This window comes from Trachemys scripta, chromosome 13 (assembly GCF_013100865.1).
Source record: "Trachemys scripta elegans isolate TJP31775 chromosome 13, CAS_Tse_1.0, whole genome shotgun sequence".
In the NCBI taxonomy this organism is placed as follows: Eukaryota; Metazoa; Chordata; order Testudines; family Emydidae; genus Trachemys; species Trachemys scripta.
The window spans coordinates 12,406,396-12,426,302 of NC_048310.1; the positions used below are offsets into that span (position 1 = coordinate 12,406,396).

Here is a 19,907-nt window from a genome sequence, read left to right on the forward strand (position 1 = left end):
TTTTGTCTTCCAGACCAGATCCAGCACTGATTCCTGCAGTGGCCCAGTAGATATCTTCCCCAACTCAATACACTGCTGTTTATCATTTAACTTTTCTTTTATGGCCCTTCAACCAGTTTTCATTTGTCAGGAGATTATTCCTACCCAAGTCCTATTTGAATTAATGATTTAATGTTATGAGCAAAAATTCACAAGACCAGATCCTCAGCTGGTGTAAATCAGCCAAATCACCAATTTAGGCCAGCTGAGGCTCGGTCCTGCATCTACTGCTTTGCTGAAATCCAAATATATTAAAACTACTGCTTTCTCTAGAATGCTAATTTTGTAGTCCTATAAAAAAAGCAACCAGGTTTGTCTGTCTGGCAAGATTTCCCTTTTATAAACAGATATAAAATGTACTTAAACTACTAAAATAAAATTAGACTACTATCTTTCTAAGAGCTTAGTTGAGTTATTTCTCCTCTCCCCCCCCCCCCTTCTTACAAATGGGTGTTTTTAAAGACTTCTCTCTAAACTTCGCTTATATTCAGGAAGTCTCAGTGAATTGGGAATTTATCCCTAAACTCGCCTACACATAACCTGTATAAACCAATAGAAGTACCAGGTCTAAAAAATTAAATGTCATGTATTTATTTGAAACTGTAATGGTCCATTTGCTGATATATATAATTTTTAAAAGAGAAACATTCTCTAAAAATGTTACAATGAGCAAAATGTTCTAAACCCTTGGTAGCATTTTTATAACTATTATGCAGTGATTACTTTTGATAGCCTTGTTATTTATACATTTAATTCTATTATTTATTGATACATCAGCACTCCTGTAAGCACACTGAGTCCTTTCCAGTACAAGGATATCTGATAAATTATATGGGATGATAAATTCTACTGGAATGATAGGGCAATACTTGTGATTGAAGTTTGCCATAAGAAGCAATCTGTCTGCTAGGAGAATAATAATACAGATAGCTGTCAACTTGAACCTGACATATTTCATGAGAAGAAGAGTGCAAGTAAACCAGTGATGTGACATATATCCATAACACTACAAGCACTGCCTTTTTTCATGTCTAGAAGAATGAATGTTGGTATTTCATGTGTGTACCTCCACTTTCAGTTTTTGACTCATAATGCATATGGAGTAGTTTTGTCAATCTTTACTAAAGCGATCATCAATCTAGAATATATTTTCTCATCTACTCTTCTGCTTTTTAACTCAGTAAATTATTAATCCCCAGAAGTACTGTTATCCTAACTAGGAAGAATAAAAACAATGGATTAACCATGTTCCTGGGTCTGAAACAGATTTTGGATTACCAAAAGTTGTTGAGTTTAAAAAACAATAACAGAAGTTTTCTATATGTTTAGGTAATAAACTTTCAAAAAAGTTGGAATCAAATCTTCAAAATTAGCAAGTGACCTGAGAAGTTAAATAACCCATTGGTAGAATTTATGTTGAAAATTTGCATGACTCTCTTTAAAAAATGAAATAAAATACCAAAGCAAAATTATAATTTTTCAAAATGAGCAATGTCTAGTTAAAGCTAAAAGGAAATAATCCCGTTAGTAATCTGAATCTTTTTTTCAAAAACCACAATGGCACTGAGCCAATTACAATCAATGCAAATCCTAAAAGAAAGGAACATAAGCATGTTTTATGCTAAAATCAACTGCATGAACTTCAACTATGATGTAGTTACTAGCAATGAAGTATGATGTTCCATTTAGTGTTCATTTACCTCCCTTTACTCTTGATATCAACAAGCCTAGTGATAATCACTTGAATTGCATACCATAGTTGAGGTTAATCTTTTGTCAGGCAAATGTTTGCTTGGCGCTGCTTTGACATGTGCAGAGAACTCTATAATATATAACCTTTGGGTTTTTAGACATCTTTAATTAAGTGGGGATAAACAGCGTAAATCACTAGTTTAACAAAACAGCTAAAGCCCAAAGGAAGTCCAGCTGTGGCTGGGTCAGGAGGAATCACAATGGAAAGCAGAGAAGCTATGGAGAGAGTGGGCCTTTGTGTAATGTATAGTTTATAATGATTCTGGGCTGCACAAGCCTTGCTGCCTTGTCTACTTACTCTACTGGTGGCAGCAACCATGGCGGCTGCAGCTAGGGTGACCAGATGTCCCGATTTTATAGGAACAGTCCCAATTTTTGGGTCTTTTTCTTGTATAGGTTCCTATGATCCCCCACCCCCGTCCCGATTTTTCACACTTGCTGTCTGGTCACCCTAGCTGCAGCTCAAGTTTTAACTTCCACGTCAGCTAGACCTGCTTTGAGCAGATTTGAGCAAACATTTTTTCCTATGTTTCTAATAGAGTCTGAAATGAACATAGTAACTTTTAACAAAATCAAACCCTCTTCCCCACTCTCTATAAGTGTTCTGCACATGTGTGGTTAGTGCTGGTAAAAGGTGTCAAACTGACAGCCCTGGGGACTGAAGCTCTGTGTTCACCCGCAGAATATTGTCTCAACCCTGCCTAGGAGAAACCACGCACTAGGGACCAGAGAATTTGCTCCATACTGCATGGCCCTTGGTCTCATTGCTGAAATTGTGGGTTTTAAACACGCAAGCTAGATGTGAAAAGCTAGATACCCTGTTACTAAGCCCACGGGTGACCAGATGTCCTGTTTTTATAGGGACAGTCCCGGTTTTAGGGACTTTTTCTTATATAGGCGCCTATTACCCCCCACCCCCTGTCCCGTTTTTTCACAGTTGCTCTGGTCACCCTACTAAGCCCTGACCATCCAGACCTTAGATATTAATGTAGCTTTAGAAATAAAAAGGCTATTTATTTCCATGTTTCCAGCTTCAGCAATGATATCAGCCCAGCACCGGGAATACTGTCAGTGCTGCAGATCTGAGAGAAGGAGCCCACCATATTTGTTTGTGTGGTTCATGCATAGAGGTGGGCTGCTGGGTTACAGAAAAGATTCAAAGGAGTAGGCCAGGTATGGCTTCTCTGGAGAATTTTGGGCTCTAGCCAACTGCTCAATGAACTTGAACTCCTCTTGGCGATCTGGGGATGAGCTCTCAGGGCCAGCAACACAAAGCGATGTCTGTTTAAAGTTAACATGGCAAATCTTTGGTTTACCTCAGTCAGCAGTCATTTAGTTATAGTACAGCAGTCTCATACATATACATAAAGTTGTTTGCCTTATAATGAAGTGATGGATTCTATAGGAATGATGGATTTAATGTAATTTTTATATGTATGGTGAGTACCGTTAAAATGGATGTTTGGTGCTCGATAGGATTTATCTTTACTACAGTATTCCTTATAATTTGGGCCCTACCAAATTCATGGCCATGAGAAAGGCACCACGGACCGTAAAATCTGGTCTCCCCTGTGAAATCTGATCTTTTGTGTGCTTTTACGCTATACTATACAGATTTCATGGGTGAGACCAGCGTTTCTCAAATTGGGGGTCCTGACCCAAAAGGGAGTTGCAGGGGGGTCACAGGTTATTTTAGGGGGGTTGCAGTATTGCCACCCTTACTTCTGTGTTGACTTCAGAGCTTGGTGGCTGGAGAGTGGTGGCTGTTGGCCGGGTGCCCAGATCTGAAGGTAGTGCCCCGCCAGCAGCAAGGGTGGCAATACCATACCATGCCACCCTTTCTTCTGCGTTGCTGCCTTCAGAGCTGGGCAGCCGGATAGTGGCAGCTGCTGACTGAGGGCCCAGCTCTGCAAGCAGCAGTGCAGAAGTAAGGGTGGCAATAGCATACCAGACCATCCTTAGATCTGGCTGCTGCTGGCAGCAGCTCTGCCTTCAGAGCTGGGTTCCCGGCCTGCAGCCGCTGCTCTCCGGCTGCCCTCCTCTGAAGGCAGCGCTGCTGCCAGCAGCAGCACAGGGTTAAGTATAGCAGTACTGCAACCCCCCACAACTCCTTTTTAGGTCAGGACCCCTACAATTACACCACCATGAAATTTCAGATTAAAATAGCTGAAATCACTAAATTTACGATTTTTAAAATCCTATGACCATGAAATTGACCAAAATGGACCATGAATTTGGTAGGGCCCTACCTATAAATATTGCAAAAACTGTGGGTGATAAGTGTCTAGTTTTGTATGGTACCAACAGCATTAACGTCTGTGTGTCCCCAATATGAAAGACAGAGTACATTCCCCACTGGATCTTAACTATTTGAGGGGGGAGGTAAAATTTAAGGCCTAATGTGCTTGGCAATGCTTTTAGCTGTGTTCAATTATTGGGAATTAATTTCAAAATGACACATTTGTTACTTAATAGAAGTCTTGATAAACAAGACAAAACAATCCTAGATGTAGAATGACTGACTCAATGGAAATCAATAACATCACTTATACAGAGACACCCTGAATCCCTGTGCAGTTGAGTGCAGGGTTGGGGCCTCAGTTTGTAAAGAATACAATGCATGAAAATGTCAAATGGACAATTAAATAAAAGCAGTGAAGGATTAAGATGACTCTTAATTTTTTGAATTTTTATCCTGAGATAAGATCCTGATTTGAGATGTATATGTGTATAAATCCTTGCACCACTAATCAAACATATTATTAAGGGTAGTAATTTTTACATTTGAAAACTACTTCTTAAAACTGCAGGCAGGGATTAGTGATCACATCTTTCCTTTTCTTACTCTTCATCTTTTATTTGGGGAGAAATTATTTGAAAAAATAATTTCCATTGCATATAATAGTTAGATCCATCTGGATAAAACTCCAAGCATGGAAAGATGGAATATTTGAGCACCATAAATTTTAAAAAGATATTCAATCCACCCCACCCTCTAAAAATACAGATTAAGAGTTGCCTTAATTTTCAGGTTAACCACATTCCCATCTATTAAGATGGCTTTCTTTTGCTTTTATGGCTACATGCTTACCTCTGGGGTCAGTGCATTGTTATCTGAAGTCTGGCTGGAGAGCAGAATGTGTGTGAAACCATCTTCTTTCCGGACCACAATGTCCCTGAACCGACAGTTACTTTCATTTTGACGCACGCTGTACCTTAGTCTCTTATCAAAGACATAATCTTTCTCCCCATCCAGTTTCCTTTTCACAGTGCTGTGCAGATTCAGGCCTCCATTGGCCAGAGAGGAACCTTTCAAATGCAAACAACCAAAATGGATACATGTGATCATGTCTATACCTCCAAAGAAAACAGTGTAGTGTATTATTAACTTGAATTTCACTTGATGTCTAGATCACCCTATTCCAAGGGTGGGCAAAAATGTGTCCAGCAACCAAATGTGGCCCACGAATTCTAGTGTGTCCCCTGACTCCTCATTTTTACTACAGCAGTTCAGCCTGCGTATCCCAGCATGAAATGCTCTATCATGATCTGAGCAAAAGACCACTCTGATCTAGATCAATCATTGCATTTTCGTAGTCTCAACAGATGTGCCTGTAGTGGAAAATGAGAGCAGCTGTACCCTGCTCTTTTATGTGAATTTGGGGTGACCCTCAAGTCCATGGGAAAATTCTAATTCAGTTTTCTTTGGCAAAGCTGGGAATTACTGACTTAGTCCATATTATCTCTTCCTAAGATACATATTGTTCCTTGTATACAGAGCTAAAGCCATTACCAACTCCATTTGGCAACTTTAATGTAGGAACAGGGTCCTCAATTGTACATCTCTACAGGGACTCAGAGCAAGATAGAGCAGTTCATATCAAACATTTACAGCTAAGCTGACTCCACTATCACACTCCTCTTCCTTATAATTCCAGCGGTCACCATTAAAGGTAGTATTTTACCCACTGTTATCCCACGGTGGTATCTGAGATTATGCTCAAATTAGGATACAACTTGATACAAGGTGCTCCATTGGAGAGGCTGCAGGGAAAGGCAAACCTATTTGCACATGTGGAGTTTATGTCCAAGAATAAAACAGTTTTGGGAGAAAACTAAAAGTCATCTCATGACAAAATGCTGGCTTCCTCGAGGTTCCCTGACCTGATTACCGAATGCTCCAGTAAAGGATCTACATTTTAAACAGGATGACAATTTTTTTTTTTTTTTATTGTTAGCAGTAAGACCTTGTATTGCACATTATTGGGAAAATATTACTTCTCCTTCAATGGAATCGTGGAATAGTAAAATACATACTGTCCTCATATTAGAGAAGCTTTTAAACCAAGTATATACGCAAGAGAAGTGCCAAAAAGAGGATAGCCATTTAAAAAATTTGGTCACCCTTTTTAGCATACTCGGAGAATGAGGGCTCTCCAACTAGGAAGCCAGAATCTTTAGCCAGGTTCTTTGAATATTAAGCTGATCCTTAATAAGTAATAATATATAATGAAGTATGTTAATGTCTTATTGTAACTTTACATTAATAAAAAGTCCCCTCCCCACAAAAGGGAGACTAGGACACAACTGTGGTATCTCATATACCACTGTGTAGTAACAGTAGGTAAATAATGACTTTTTAATCACCTGTACTTATAACATTAAACTGCAAAAAAATGTATTAATGCTGGTGCCATTTTGCAGAACACATATTGATAGGAAAACACTAAATCAATGACAAGAAATACATGCTTCCTCTTTAAAAACAAAACCACCACAACGAAACAGCATCTTACTGAGAAACATTCAGCTTATCCTGAGTTCTGCTTGCAACAAATTGTAACTCCTGCTCTGTTCATATTTATAATTCCTATGGGATATTCAGGAAATATGTTGTCATTAGTAACAATACACAAGTAGGCCAAAGGCTGTGTTACGGAGTCATAAAAATATCCTAAACACATGCTTTCTGTAAGTCTCCTCCTTTTTGCAGTTATAGATATTTTAAATGTCATTACCATTAAAATGATGGGTGAATAAAATAATTAGATAAGTTCATGGCGGATAGGTTCATCAGTGGTTATTAGTCAAGATGGTCAGAGTGTCTCTAAACCTCTGACTGCTAGAAACTGAGACTGGATGACGGGGTAGATGACTTGATACATTTCACTGTTCTGTTCACTCCCTTTGAAGCATCTGGCACTGGCCACTGTCGGAAGACAGTATACTGAGCTAGGTGGACCATTGGCCATACTGGGTCAGACCATTCTTATGTTCTTATATAGACTATGCAAAAGCAGAAATTAAAGTTGCTCAATTTACTTGATATATTGGCCATTTTTTAAAAAAAAGAGAGAGATGGTCCCAAAATATTCCAAACATGCAGGAAGGAAAAAGAGGAGTACAGTCTGCATCCAAACCTGAATCTGTATTTAATTGTTTGTTCTTACCTCTAGAGCGGAGTAAACCAACCTCCTGGTTTTGGTATTAAAAAGCTAAGAAGGTTTTTTTGAGGAGGAGGGATGGAAATTAGGACATGGATTTAAATTTTGTAGCTTAGTTCATCTTTGTCCAATTAAAAACACATTGTTACTGATGACTGTAATGATGAATTTATAGTGAAAGATTCCCTAACAGGAGCCAGCCATCTTCCTTCGATAGTCTTAATATTTCCATTACTCGATGTCTGAGTAGCTAATTCAACGACATGACTAGCCGTCACTAAACCCTGGACTCTGCAAATGTTCACATCCTGTAAAATATCCGTTTATACCCTGCAATTCTTATATTTAGTACTAAACTATATTAAATGTCTAATAGTATTCAGCTGATAGTATTCTGGCCTGATTTAATATATACATATTTGTTAATTCTATTTTTTCTGGGATTTAATAAAACTCTTTTTAGAGTTAAATTATAGACACTCTCTAGTAGAGCTCTAGCAGATATATTCAATTAAATAATGGTTTATTAATTGAAACATTAAATTTAAAGTAGTTCCTTAGTTTAGAAAGAATATTTGAAGCCTTTAGGGGGTTTTTGTTTGTTTTTTTGACAAGAATTATTTTCAAATGTAAAAATCCCAGACCAACGCCACATTTTAAAATGCTTGAAATTTTAAAAATTATAACTTGTACATTTTTGGCTTCTTCCTTGTTTTAGTGACTCATTACTAGAGCACAATGACTTGTCTGGTAGTTTATTCCTTTTTTTTCTGTTCATGAATTATTTGCAAACTGAGGTCTCAATCTTGCAAACACATATGTGCTTAACTTTAAACTCAGGAGGAGTTCCATGGAAGTCAGTGGGAGTATTCATGTGCTTAACGATAAGCAGTGTAGAAGCGTCTGCAGCCCTGGTGACTGACTCACTTGTACAGATTTGTTCGGCATTCAGAATTATTCAGCAAATACTTTGTGAAAGCATTTCAGCCTGTCATTGTTTGCAACCAACTTCCTTTATCTAGGTCTTCATCTATTTTCTGTTCACTAAGTGTATGTCATCTAGGATGCATGGTACTGTTTCTTGTGCCTGACTGGAGGACTGTAGCTTTTTTACAAACAGTAGATGGGAAATACAGTTCACAGGTGTCCGGTTTTTTGACTGGAATGCCTGGTGAAAATGAGTGAGTGAAGGTGGGGAGAGTGAGCGAGAGAGGGAGGAGGGATGGAGTGAGCAGGGATGGGGCCTTGGAGAAGGGGCGGGGCAGGGGGTGGGGCAAGGGTGTTCGGTTTTGTGCGAGTAGAAAGTTTTCCTAATGGGAAAGCAAAGAAATTTCAAGATGGCTACTTGAATAGGTAGCCTTGTTAGGAAAGAAGTCAGACATGACAATCATAGTTGTTCCTTCTGGCCTTTAAATCTGTGAACAACTTCTGGTATGAATCTTTAAGCAAACTTCTACTTAGGTATTCATCAATTTCATTTTTCACAAACATTCTTATAAATAAACAAAAGTTCTTGCATAAACTTTCATGGGAAATGAATAATCGGGGTTGTGAATAATTCATCTTTTTTTGTTTTTGGGGACCAAAGATTCCAATACCACTTTTGTGCACTATTTGCTCTGCTTTCTGCTCACTATGTTGTTTGGTCCATCTGCAAGCCTGCTGAAGAGGGAGATTTTGCAATAAAGTCTAAAGAACTTAGGAAATTAGATGCAAGAATGGACATGAGATGGAAGCAGCCTCGGGCTAACTGCATTGGTAATCTGCATACTATTAAGGAATAAGCAACAGCTGTTCTAAGTACAGATGGTAAGGGAAAGGTGGGGGCTTAATTCTTAAGGGAAATCCATCAAAACAAAAAGCCTCTCGTCAATCAGTTTATCATCATTATTTGTTGCATCTCATTTTGTTCAAATAGTGCGCCAAGTGGGGAAGTTAAAGATATGACAAAAGAAGCTGTTAACCTCACAGCAATTATTATAAGCAAAGTATGTGTCAGCTGACAGGATTTTAACCAACAGAAGGTCTACATGCAATCTACAATGGCACCTATGTTTTCTAATTTATGCTTTCCTCAAATGACACTGTAGATTGCACGTAGACCTTCTGTTGGTTAAAATCCTGTCTGCTGACACCCACTTTGCCTATAATTGTTTTAGGTTGCATGCAAAGATTTACACCGATGCAACTAAAATAGGTCTGGTCGTTTTTGCATGAAACCTAAAACTGATACAAATACCAATAACTATCCATGGATTATCTATGGGAGGAATGTCTGATAGTCCCATGATAGAGCAATTCTGTATCAAAATTCTGAACAATGTTGCCTGTCTGTCAATATCAGTATTCCAGCATGGAACTCAGACGCTCATCTCTAGTTGTTGGAACCTACACATAATTTAGTTATCTACTTTTGAGATGGGCCAAGAGAGTGAATATTAACCTCTGCAGCTATAATTAAATAATCTGTCTTCCTACTGAATATTCAGCCTAAAACAAAATGCTGCCTAACTTTTATCACCTGGTTAGTACATGGTAGGGTAACAGTTAACACCTTAATATGTCAAGATGAAAAATGACTGTGGCATGGAGTAAAGCTAGCCATCCCCCCAAAATGAATAATGTATGTGAAATAAATTAGAGATGTCACAAAAAAACACAGGAAGCTGTAGCTACCTCTGAGCTTGATTTCCCAGCCTAAGCACAAAGATGAAAATTTTAGTTCAGCTTTTTGGTGCTCTCAGTTTATATGTGAAAGAGAGCACGAGACAATGTTTCCTTAATTTAGCTAGGTCTATAAATTAAATACCGGGTAATAAATAATCTGCAGTAAAACTTATGAAGTGTGTAGAAAGAGCCATGTAAAGATTGGGAAGAAGAGTTGGTAGAAGTCACCAAGGGAACAAAATTTATATTGGTGTCTAGAGATCCCAGCTGACTTCAGGGCCACATCATGCTAGGTGCTGTACAGAACTCATCCCGATAGACGTACTGTCTAAAAAGATGAAACAAAGGGTGGGAAAGGAAACAGAGAAGTGACATGCTTAAGGTCATACAGCAGTTCAGTGCTGAGCCAGGAACAGAACCCAGTCAAGTGTCCTATGCACTAGGCCACACTGTCTCTCTAGCTACCATGTTAGCTAAGAATTGATGAGTAGGGCCCTACCAAATTCATGAAAAACATGTCACGGACTGTGAAATCTGTTCTCCTCCTGTGAAATCTGATCTTTTGTGTGCTTTTACCCTATACTATACAGATTTCATGGGGGAGACCAGCATTCCCCAAATTGGAGGTCCTGACCCAAAAGGGAGCTGCAGGGGGGTCACAATTTGCCACCCTTACTTCTAAGCTGGGCAACCGGAGAGCAGTGGCTGTTGGCCAGGTGCCCAGCTCCGAAGGCAGCGCCCCACCAGCAGCATCACAGAAGTAAGGGTGGCTGAAATCATGACATTTACGATTTTTAAAATCCGATGACCATGAAATTGACCAAAATGGGCCTTGAATTTGGTAGGGCCCTAATGATGAGTCTCTCACACTTTAACCAAGTTTGTTACTTGTTGCAAGGATGTTCCAGAAGAGCAAATGAAAATAAGAATGTCCCAGAGACAGTTCTGTTGCATTAAACTCTCAGGTGTGTGTTTTGGTAATAGTTTTAGAGCCATGTAATCAATTACGCATCTGCAAGTTTCCTTAAATCAACACATTTCTATCCAGACTGACCTGAGAAAGTGAGACAAGGTGGGTGAGGTAATATCTCTTATTGGACCAGAGTGTCACAGCTAAGGTGGAACAGATTGTTTAGCATAAGCAGTTAACACACAAATTAATGGCAAATAAATGGCAAATGAAATTTAATGTGGATAAATGTAAAGTAATGCACATTGGAAAAAATAACCCCAACTATACATACAATATGATGGGGGCTAATTTAGCTACAGCTAATCAGGAAAGAGATCTTGGAGTCTTCGTGGATAGTTCTCTGAAGACGTCCACGCAGTGTGCAGCGACAGTCAAAAAAGCAAATAGGATGTTGGGAATCATTCAAAAAGGGATAGAGAATAAGACAGAGAATATCTTATTGCCCTTATATAAATCCATGGTACGCCCACATCTTGAATAGTGCATACAGATGTGGTTTCCTCATCTCAAAAAAGATATACTGGCATTAGAAAAAGTTCAGAGAAGGGCAACTAAAATGATTAGGGGTTTGGAACGGGTCCCATATGAGGAGAAATTAAAGAGGCTAGGACTTTTCGGCTTGGAAAAGAGGAGACTAAGGAGGGATATGATAGAGGTATATAAAATCCTGAGTGGTGTGGAGAAAGTGAATAAGGAAAAGTTATTTACTTGTTCCCATAATATAAGAACTAGGGGCCACCAAATGAAATTAATGGGCAGCAGGTTTAAAACAAATAAAAGGAAGTTCTTCTTCACACAGCCAACCTGTGGAACTCCTTGCCTGAGGAGGTTATGAAGGTTAGGACTATAAGAGGGTTTAAATTCATGGAGGTTAAGTCCATTAATGGCTATTAGCCAGGATGGGTAAGGAATGATGTCCCTAGCCTCTGTTTGTCAGAGGGTGGAGATGGATGGCAGGAGAGAGATCACTTGATCATTACCTGTTAGGTTCATTCCCTCTGGGACACCTGGCATTGGTCACTGTCGGTAGACAGCATACTGGGCTGGACGGACCTTTGGTCTGACCCAGTATGGCCATTCTTATGTTCTTATGTTATGTTCTTATTTCAAAGGGCCATTCCAGGTGAAGTGGCGTGTTAACACCCCTCCAGTTATAGGTGGGTGAAGGAAAGAGGAAAAAGGCAGCAGGGGCAAGGGGTTTGGGATTATTATTGGATTTATGGTTTATTACTGCAATGTGTCTATTCAGTCCATTGGAAAGTGTTGTTATGCATCTTTCCTTTGAGGATGAGGACTGATAGGTCAGATCACTTTGTAAAAAGTGCTCACCCACAGGTGATGTGTTTTTGTTGTTATAATTTTTCCTGTGTGAGTTCATTCGAGAGCATACTGATTTGTCTGGTTTCACCCACATAACCCCCCACCCCCAGCTGCCTCCCTCACCTTCCTTCCTCCCCCCCTCCCCGCCCCCATGATGGCCACTTTATCTTGAATGGTCCCTTAAAATGTGTTAACTACTTATGCTAAACAATCTGTTCCACCTTGTGTTTAGCTGTGACACTTTGGGTACGTCTATACTTACTTCCTGGTCCGGATGTAAGCGATCGATCTTCTGGGATCGATTTATCGTGTCTTGTCTAGACGCGATAAATCGATCCCGGATCGATCCCGGAAGTGCTTGCCATCAACGCCGGTACTCCAGCTCAGCGAGAGGAGTACGCGGCATCGATGGGGGAGCCTGCCTGCCACGTCTGGACCCGCGGTAAGTTTGGACTAAGGTACTTCGAATTCAGCTACATTATTAACGTAGCTGAATTTGCGTACCTTACTCCGAAGTGGGGGGTTAGTGTGGACCAGGCCTTTGAGTATGTTTCCCAGACCTGAAAAAGAGCTCTGTAAGCTCCAAAGCTTGTCTTTCTCACCAACAGAAGTTGGTCCAATAAAAGATATTACCTCACCCACCTTTTCTCTCTAATATCCTGGGATCAACTTGGCTACAACAACACTTAAAAAGTGAGTATTTTTGGTTGCATTTTACTGTTTCCTATAATTAACAGAACAAGGGGAATAAAGGGAAGCAGGAAACTGGGTTGATAGAGAATATTTAAATTAAGGACACCATGACACTATGAAGGTTTTCATAATGAAAAGATACAGAGGTTAGTGATACATAACAAGCAGGAATTCTTCAGCAGATGGTGTGCAGAACTAGAGTAGGGCAGGAAGAAGACTATTTAAAGGGAAAAATTTGATGCTGTCAAAGAATTTGACACAACAATCACTCTCAATTGCAGTATCATGAAAGAAGCAGATAGCAATGGGATAACAGAAGACAACAAACAACAGAGGGTCCTGTGGCACCTTTAGACAACAAATGTCATCAGAATACTGCTTCAAGCTATAGAAAGTTTTTTTCAACAGATGTTCCAGAGTTTACCTAGTGTTTGTTTTCCTCATGGCCTGGCCTATTATAGTCATTCACAATGCAAGAGTCCAGACCTCCAAGGCTAACAGCACGCATCTCCTTAGCAACATCAAAACAATAGGTGTTCCTAGTTTATGGCAAGATGCAAAGGAAACAAGAGAGCAGTGTACATTAACCTACAGCACACCCTTACACTTACTGACAGGGAAGAGCTGAGAGGATGTGGCTATTTCACGGGAATTACAATGCTGTGTGTTGAAATGGACTAGCTAGTGTAGATGGCAAGTCCAGCCCCCTAGTGGACAGAACCAGTGCGGCTCAGGGCATTTTTGATTTATGTTGTCCTCTAATGTCCACCAGGCAAAAAACTTTTACCCTAATGGAGGCAGATATAAGTATTCATATAGTCATTTGTTACATGGTTCTTTTCTGCCATTCTAGGTAACAGAACTAATAAAATACAGTAATCTTGTGATTAAGGAAAATTAAGAGTAAGTGGAGGAATGCAGAATGGAGATTTCTTTTTATGTTGGTAAATGTATTAAAAGGTGGGACTGAACGTTAGAATTTTAAAGATACAGATATTAATGTACATTGTGAGGTGCTTGAAGCTTTTATCACCAGCTGTTGATTCCCTTAAAAGATAATAGGAGAAGATGGTAAGCACTACTTGATCTGGGCTTTCAAGGTTGGGGCTGGATTCTTCCCTTCGGCAGAGAAGTCTATGGAAGAGGCAGTATTTTTCCAGGCAATTATCTCCTCAGGAGGGAGGGTGCAGATTGTGGGCAAAAGGTGTAGTCTCCCAATCCAGCAGATCCTGGGAAGAAAGCAAGTCCATGGGATGCAGAGGCAAAAGCCGTGTCTGTGGCTATCCCAGCTGCTCTGCTGAGTCTGACATAGCTGCACAGTGGTCCAAACCTCCAGTAATGTGCACGCGCATGCACGCACATCTACAAGTACCCCATGGGTCTGTTGGTGAAAATTGTATCCGTGGGGTGTGCAGGTGATAGCCCATACAAGTATATGTGTATACAAAGCAGGGCATGCATTAGTGGAGGCCACTTTAGGGAGCCACTGAGCCTCAGTCCCCGAACATATATTATTTTATTTCTACAGCACCATTAGTATGTGTGGTATTTTATAGACAAAATACAGGTTATTTAATTATAGGGTTACTCAGCTTATGGTATAAATTTAATTATCAGGTTAATTCAATTATTCATTATTGCTATAGTATGAAAGGCACTTTTGGTTCAGGGTGATGGGATATGGGGCCTTTCACTTCTAGGCTATGGGTTGGACTATAGCCAAGATTGGGGATGACTGAAGACTTAGTTGCTGTCCTATGTAAAAGGAGTTGTTGATGTCAGTCCAGTACTAAGTGGACATATGCCCTCATCACAACTGGCATCTGTATTAATACTAATAAGCCTTCCCGTAAGTGTGCAAACTGAGGAAAGAACATATTCATCTCAGCCGGAAATGAATAGCAGTGCAGATTTCTTTGATTTACCTGTGGTTTCTGTCACACTCTCTAATTTCTTCCTGACAGGGAATGGAAGAAATTTCAAAAGCCTATAGCAAAAAAAATTTTAAAGCATTACTTTTAGTCTGTCTTGCCTGCTCCTCCTTGCCCGTTTTCTATCCCTTCCCCTCTTATTTTGGTTGCATAGTTTGTCCCCTTTTTCTCTTCTCCATTGTGCATGTTGGCCACTGCAAAGTGAGACTGGATGGAATCGTCAACTCAGGAGTGCTGCTAGATATAGAACTTTTGGAGGATATGCATCTAAACTCAAGATGTAGAGATCAAAATTCAGCTTCACTTTGCTTCTGGCTGCAGAAAGAACAGAATGGAGTGAAGGGAGCAAGACGAGTGTAAAGTACAAGAATAGAAGTGAAGGAGTGGGGGAGATACAATGTAAAAATCATTATAAAGAAATGTTCTCAGATAGTTTGGGCCATCTGCTGTTATGCCATAAGGCATATCCATAAGTGTCTGCACACCTGGGAGCTCAGGGCAAGGAAGGGTTTTTTTTCTAGACAGACCTGTCAAGGGTATTATTCAAGGAATGGGAGATACCGTTTTTTCCCCCCCTAGGGACAAATGAAAGTTTATTTGCCCCTCGAATTCTTGTTTATTTTCCCCTTTTAACAAAATGATCTTAAAATATAAAAGGAAGGTATGTGTAAAAACCACTGCATTGTGAATAAATACATTGTGTACTGGAAAATGAATTAAGAGCAATAGGCATTAAAAACTTTCATTCATTAAAATCTATAACTACAAAAAAATAACTTAAATGTTATACACATATAAGCAGAGTCAGGATGAGCTCTAACCTGACATCTGGTGGTGAATTATGGCGAGTGTGGAAAAGAACTCCAGGGGCTGATCTGGTTTGCATAGGCACACCCACCCGCCTGGCATGAGACAACAGCAACTGATAGTGGTTACTTTGGATGGGGTGGGATCCCCAGTTTTTCTGTTATTGGGGCAGGAGGAATAAAGTGTTGTTACCCTGATTATGTGAATCAAGGACAATGAAACTGTTTTATGACAGAGGATCTCACCATCACCTAAGTGGCACTCGCTAGACAAGGGACATGGGTTCCACAACCCAGTGAATTGAGAGAGGGTGGGGACAGGTATTTGTACCTGATGGTATGGCCCTCCCCCTCCCCCCTTTGAGGGCCTGAAACACCAATTGCACCACGTCCTCTCTCCACTGTTGAATGTTAGAGCTAACTTTGATTCTATTAGGAGTCTAGTTACAGGTGGCTGCTGAGCTGAATTCACTTTGGGCCAATGGTGCACCAGCACTAGGGCTCCCCTACTAGGAGCTGAAATCACTAAGAGCTGAAACCACAAAAGAGCTAAAGTGACTAAGAGCTGAGATCACTGAGTGCTGTGTTAACTAGTGGGGGAGCCTGAAGCTATATTGCTAAGCGGCTGGTGGAGCAGTTTGCGGAGATGGCTGGAGGAGCAGCGAACAGCACGGAGCCTTGTGGGGATAGTTGGAGTGGCCCAATGAATGGCAAGCGGAGCTGTTTGCGGGGCTGGCTGGAGCGGCTCACAGGTCGGTGAGTGGAGCGGAGCAGCTCATAGAGCAGAGCAGTTTGTGGGACGGCAGGAAGTGGACTGGCTTGTGGTGAAGGCTGTGGCAGAACCCCACGGAGAGACAGCCGGTCGGGCTCGGATCACGTAAGGTGCCCCTTAACACCCTACATTCCCCCCTTTTACTCTGGGGCTGCACTGACCAGGGACAGAGACTTTGGGGGTGTTGGACTTTGGGGACTCTGGGTGATTTTTGGGTTGCTGGATTCAAGAACCAAAGGGAAAGGACATGGCCCAATTTGCTGGGGTGGGTCTTTTGATCATGGTTTGTGTTAGGAATCCTGTTTGTGGTGTTTTTTCCAATTTAATGCTGATGTCGTTTACCTCATGTTATTGAACATTTTCTGCTACACTCAGACTCCGTGCTTGCGAGAGGAGAAATATTGCCTCTTAAAGGGGCCCAGGGGGTGGAATGTAATTGTCCCAGGTCACTGGGTTGGGGCTCGAGCCGGTTTTGCATTATGTTATTGAAACAGAACCCCTAGATACAGAACCCGGCCCTGGTTGCTGCCAACTTAGATGGGCAGAGGGGTTACACACACAACACAGCTGAAGCTCAATTTTCAAACAGACTCCTTCACCCAAACCCAGCAAAGCACAGAAGCCCAGACTCTCAGCTTTAAGCACGAGAGTTGCCTCACTGAAGCCTTTGGGATTACTCATATGCTTAAAGATGAGCTTTCTCTGGACAGGACATTTGGATGCTCAGATTGGAACACAAGTGCCTTATTTTCAGCCTGGCTACCATGAACATTGGTGCATTAATGCCTGTGTGTGCACTTGAAAGGGTTCAAGTTAATGGGCATTTCGGTGCATCTCACTTGCAAGGCTTTAATTTCACAAAATGTAGGTGTGAACTTCTTATGCAATACCCAAATAACAGCAATGGTTGTGTAGTGTGGCAACTGCTGGGGTAACTATAATAATCAAGGTTATGGGATTAGCAAAGAAATAAACTGCATACTTATCTCACTGAAACAATACCAAAACAGTAATTAAGGAATTAAAAACACCTTGATGGCCATGTTGGGGCAACCTAGTATGGCTCCTGTCAAAGAATACTGCACCTCTCTAACCTACTAGAGTTCTTTGAATGTCTGTCCACAATGTAGTGGATAATGGAAAACTGGATGATATGATATGATTTATGTGGAATTTCAGAAAACCTTTGACAGTCATTCACAAGAGGCTATTAAGGAAACTAATACTATCATGGATTAGAAATTGGCTAACAAAAATAAAGAGTGGAAAGGAAACCATTTGTTCCATCATGGCAACTGATTAACAGTGGGCTGCCCTACGGACCTGTAGTAAGACTGGTTTGTTTGATATACATATAAATGATCTGAAAAGGAAGTGAAGTGCTAGAAACATCTGTAGTGAACAAAATTTGACGACTAGAAGAAATTGTGAGGAACTAGAGAGAGAGAGAGAGAGAGAGAGTCCTGAATTGGCAACATCACAGCAGATGAAATGGAAGGAATTTGAACTACTCATACACATTGCTGGATTCTAAATTAACTGTAATCACTCAGGAAAAAAGATTGGTGGGTCATTGTGAACCCCTCAATGAAAACCTCTGCTTGCTGTGCAGCAGCAGTAAAAAACCCAAACAAAATGTTAGGCAGTATAAGGAAAGGAATAGAAAACAATACTGAAAACAGTGTAGTGCTATTATATCAGTCAGCAGTACACCCTCACCTGGAATACTGAGTTCAGTTCTGCTCACACTGTCTCCAAAAATATACAGCAGAAACAGAAGGGGCCAGAGAAGGGCAATGAAAATCATTAGAAACATGGCAAGACTGCTATATGGGGAGAGATTGAAAAGACCTGGCACTCCTTGGCTTATTGAGGCGATGCATGATAAATTGGTTGCTCCTATTTACCTTTTCACACACTATAGGAACAAGTGGATATTCAATGAAATTGAAAGGGAGAAACTGATAAAATGAAATACACAACACATAATTAACCCACAGAAATTATACAAGGTATCATTGATGTCAAGTGCTTAGTATGATTTAAAAAGGATTTGACAATTCTGTGGGCAATGAGAAACTCCACAATTATTTTAAACAGGATGATTTTTTTAAAGGGGTATAAACTCCATTCTCCAGGACATAAGCCAATCACTAACTACTGGGCTAAGGAATAAACATCCCCTCTGGGCAGGTTATTATAAATTGTCTACTATGGGATTCCTTGTATCTTCCAATGAAGTCTTTGTCTTGCACCTTCCTATGAATCAAGTCACTGTCAAGAGATACTGACTTCTGGGCTCATCTGGAATGGCAATCCTGAATAATTACCTCCTAAAAGTTACTAGTGGCAGTAATAAGTACTGTAAAATTATCCAGGCACATTTATCACAAAGTTTAGGCAACAAATTAATACTAAGATAGTTTCCAAGATCCTGCCTTTTCTGGAGTACTGGGCTGGTACTTGTGGAATTGAGAAGCAAATAGTGAGTTGGTAAGAGGTATAGCCAGAATTTCAGTGTTGTACATACCTCAACTGTCGCCCCCACACCATTCCTCGGCATCCCTCCCCCACAAATACCTGTAAATAAAACACACCAGAGAGGTGTGTGACACAGTCCACATTGCCTCACATGACTCAGCGGGAAAAGGGAGGGAGGTGAAGAAGTGGATCGATGGAAAATTGTGTGCAGAGTCTGGACCTTTTTCATGTGCTTATTACTCATGCTGTATGATAATAACTTTTCCATGAATTGGGCTCTTTTATCAATTGCCATAATTAAAACCCAACAGAAAGGACTGTTGCTGTTTAAATCACATACCGATTCCATTCACAACAGGCACATCATTATTAACTTCCAACATGCTGGGCAAATCATGTTCTCCTTCATGGCCATTTAAATCCATATTTTGCTGTTGTGAGCCATTGCCAAAATGTCTAGATTCTTTCTCGTGACCAGCATCTCCGTTCTGTAGGCCATTGTGAGGCTTTTTCAATGGCATGATCTGTAAACCACTGGGCGTAGTTCGGTAAGTCACAGTTTTAGCGGCCCTGTCACCAGCAGGTGCCGGCTTTGCTGTGTACCCTCTTTTCTGTTTTTGAAGAGATGGGTTAATTCGCTTTCTTTTATGTGTTGACCCTTTGGCCTTCCCAGATTCAGAAGGTCTGTGTGATATTTTCTCAACAGATGACCCTCGGCTTTCTCGTAAAAATTTTGGCGCACTGGTCTGTTTCCCATGTTTTGCTCGTTTTTCTCTAGTGACACGTAGTCCGTTGAACTCATCAATAAATTCCTCACAATGCAATAGGTGATGCTCAGGTTCCCACGTGTCCTCATTGCTTCCATAGCCTTTCCATCTGATAAGATATTCCCATTTGCCCTTTTTGTTCTTCCTTTTGTCAACAATCCTCTCAACCTAATAGAAAAAGAGGAGATACCATTAGCTGTTAGAAAGAAAAACAAATTCAGTCATGAAAAACATTTAGGGCCTGATCCTCAGTTACACTAAG

General features: G+C 40.5%; 1 protein-coding gene across 1 annotated transcript in view; it reads right to left on the reverse strand.

Annotated features, from left to right (window-relative positions):
• Positions 1-19,907, reverse strand: part of CDYL2 (chromodomain Y like 2) — a 79,110-nt gene that overhangs the window by 18,615 nt on the left and 40,588 nt on the right. Inside the window, exons 2-3 of the mRNA XM_034788597.1 lie at positions 19,219-19,813; positions 4,883-5,100 (exon numbers count right to left, since the gene is read on the reverse strand). Coding sequence (XP_034644488.1) covers positions 4,883-5,100; positions 19,219-19,813 — 813 coding nt within the window. The remainder of the gene's footprint in view (positions 1-4,882; positions 5,101-19,218; positions 19,814-19,907) is intronic.